Source organism: Nestor notabilis, unplaced genomic scaffold (assembly GCF_000696875.1).
Source record: "Nestor notabilis isolate BGI_N333 unplaced genomic scaffold, ASM69687v1 scaffold36100, whole genome shotgun sequence".
Lineage (NCBI taxonomy): Eukaryota > Metazoa > Chordata > Aves > Psittaciformes > Psittacidae > Nestor > Nestor notabilis.
The window spans coordinates 1-750 of NW_009913082.1; the positions used below are offsets into that span (position 1 = coordinate 1).

The window sequence follows — 750 nt, forward strand, 5'->3', positions numbered from 1 at the left end:
CCATGAGCAGGGACGCCACACACTAAACTATATTTCATAACTGTTAAAGGTGGAAAGAACCTTGATCCTCTTGTTAACAGTGAAAGATATAGAGCATTGTACTGTCAGTAAACTCATAATTGTAATACTGGTTGTTTGAATTCTTCCCCCCATAGGTTGGCCTTCGGCAGCTAGATATGTCACTGCTGTGTCAGCTGTACTCCCTGTATGAATCCATTCAAGAATACAAAGGTGCTTGCCAAGCTGACTCTAACGCAGACTGCACGTATGCTATGGAAAACGGTTTTTTTGATGAAGAAGAGGAATACTTCTAGAAGCAGGAAGATTCACCTCCAGACTGACCGAGGTTCTTTGGTCCGTCTCTCCCTGTAACACACCTTGGCAAGAACGACTGGAGTCTGTATGGATCCCTCTTCCTGAAGAGGAGCACCCAGCTACCCCGAGTTGTGTTAAATTCGCTTATTTTAACAGGCTGTCAGTACAAGTTACTCATGCAAATACCACTTGAGGAAAGTGCTGTACTCTTAGCTTTTGAAGAGTCCTCAGACATGCTTGACAAGAGTTTTCAATTTAATTTGCAAGGTGGGTGTTTTCAACTTCAAACCTTGGTAGCTTATAACTGGAATTTTAATAGTAGAAGGCAGCAGCGACTTCCTGAGTTGTAATAACTTTGTAAGGGGGGAGGGAAGCCTCCGCTGTGGTGTAAATAGCTATAGGTGATTTTTGTTTTGGTCAGCAGTATTAATTAAT

At 42.4% G+C, this 750-nt stretch overlaps 1 protein-coding gene across 1 annotated transcript; it reads left to right on the forward strand.

The window, feature by feature from the left end:
• Window positions 1-155: 155 nt before the first annotated feature.
• On the forward strand, window positions 156-314 carry LOC104412057 (protein FAM89A; the record flags this gene model as incomplete). Its single annotated transcript, XM_010022656.1, has 1 exon — window positions 156-314. A coding segment is annotated over one exon (159 nt), but the record flags the coding sequence as incomplete, so codon positions are not given.
• Between the last annotated feature and the right edge of the window lie 436 nt (window positions 315-750).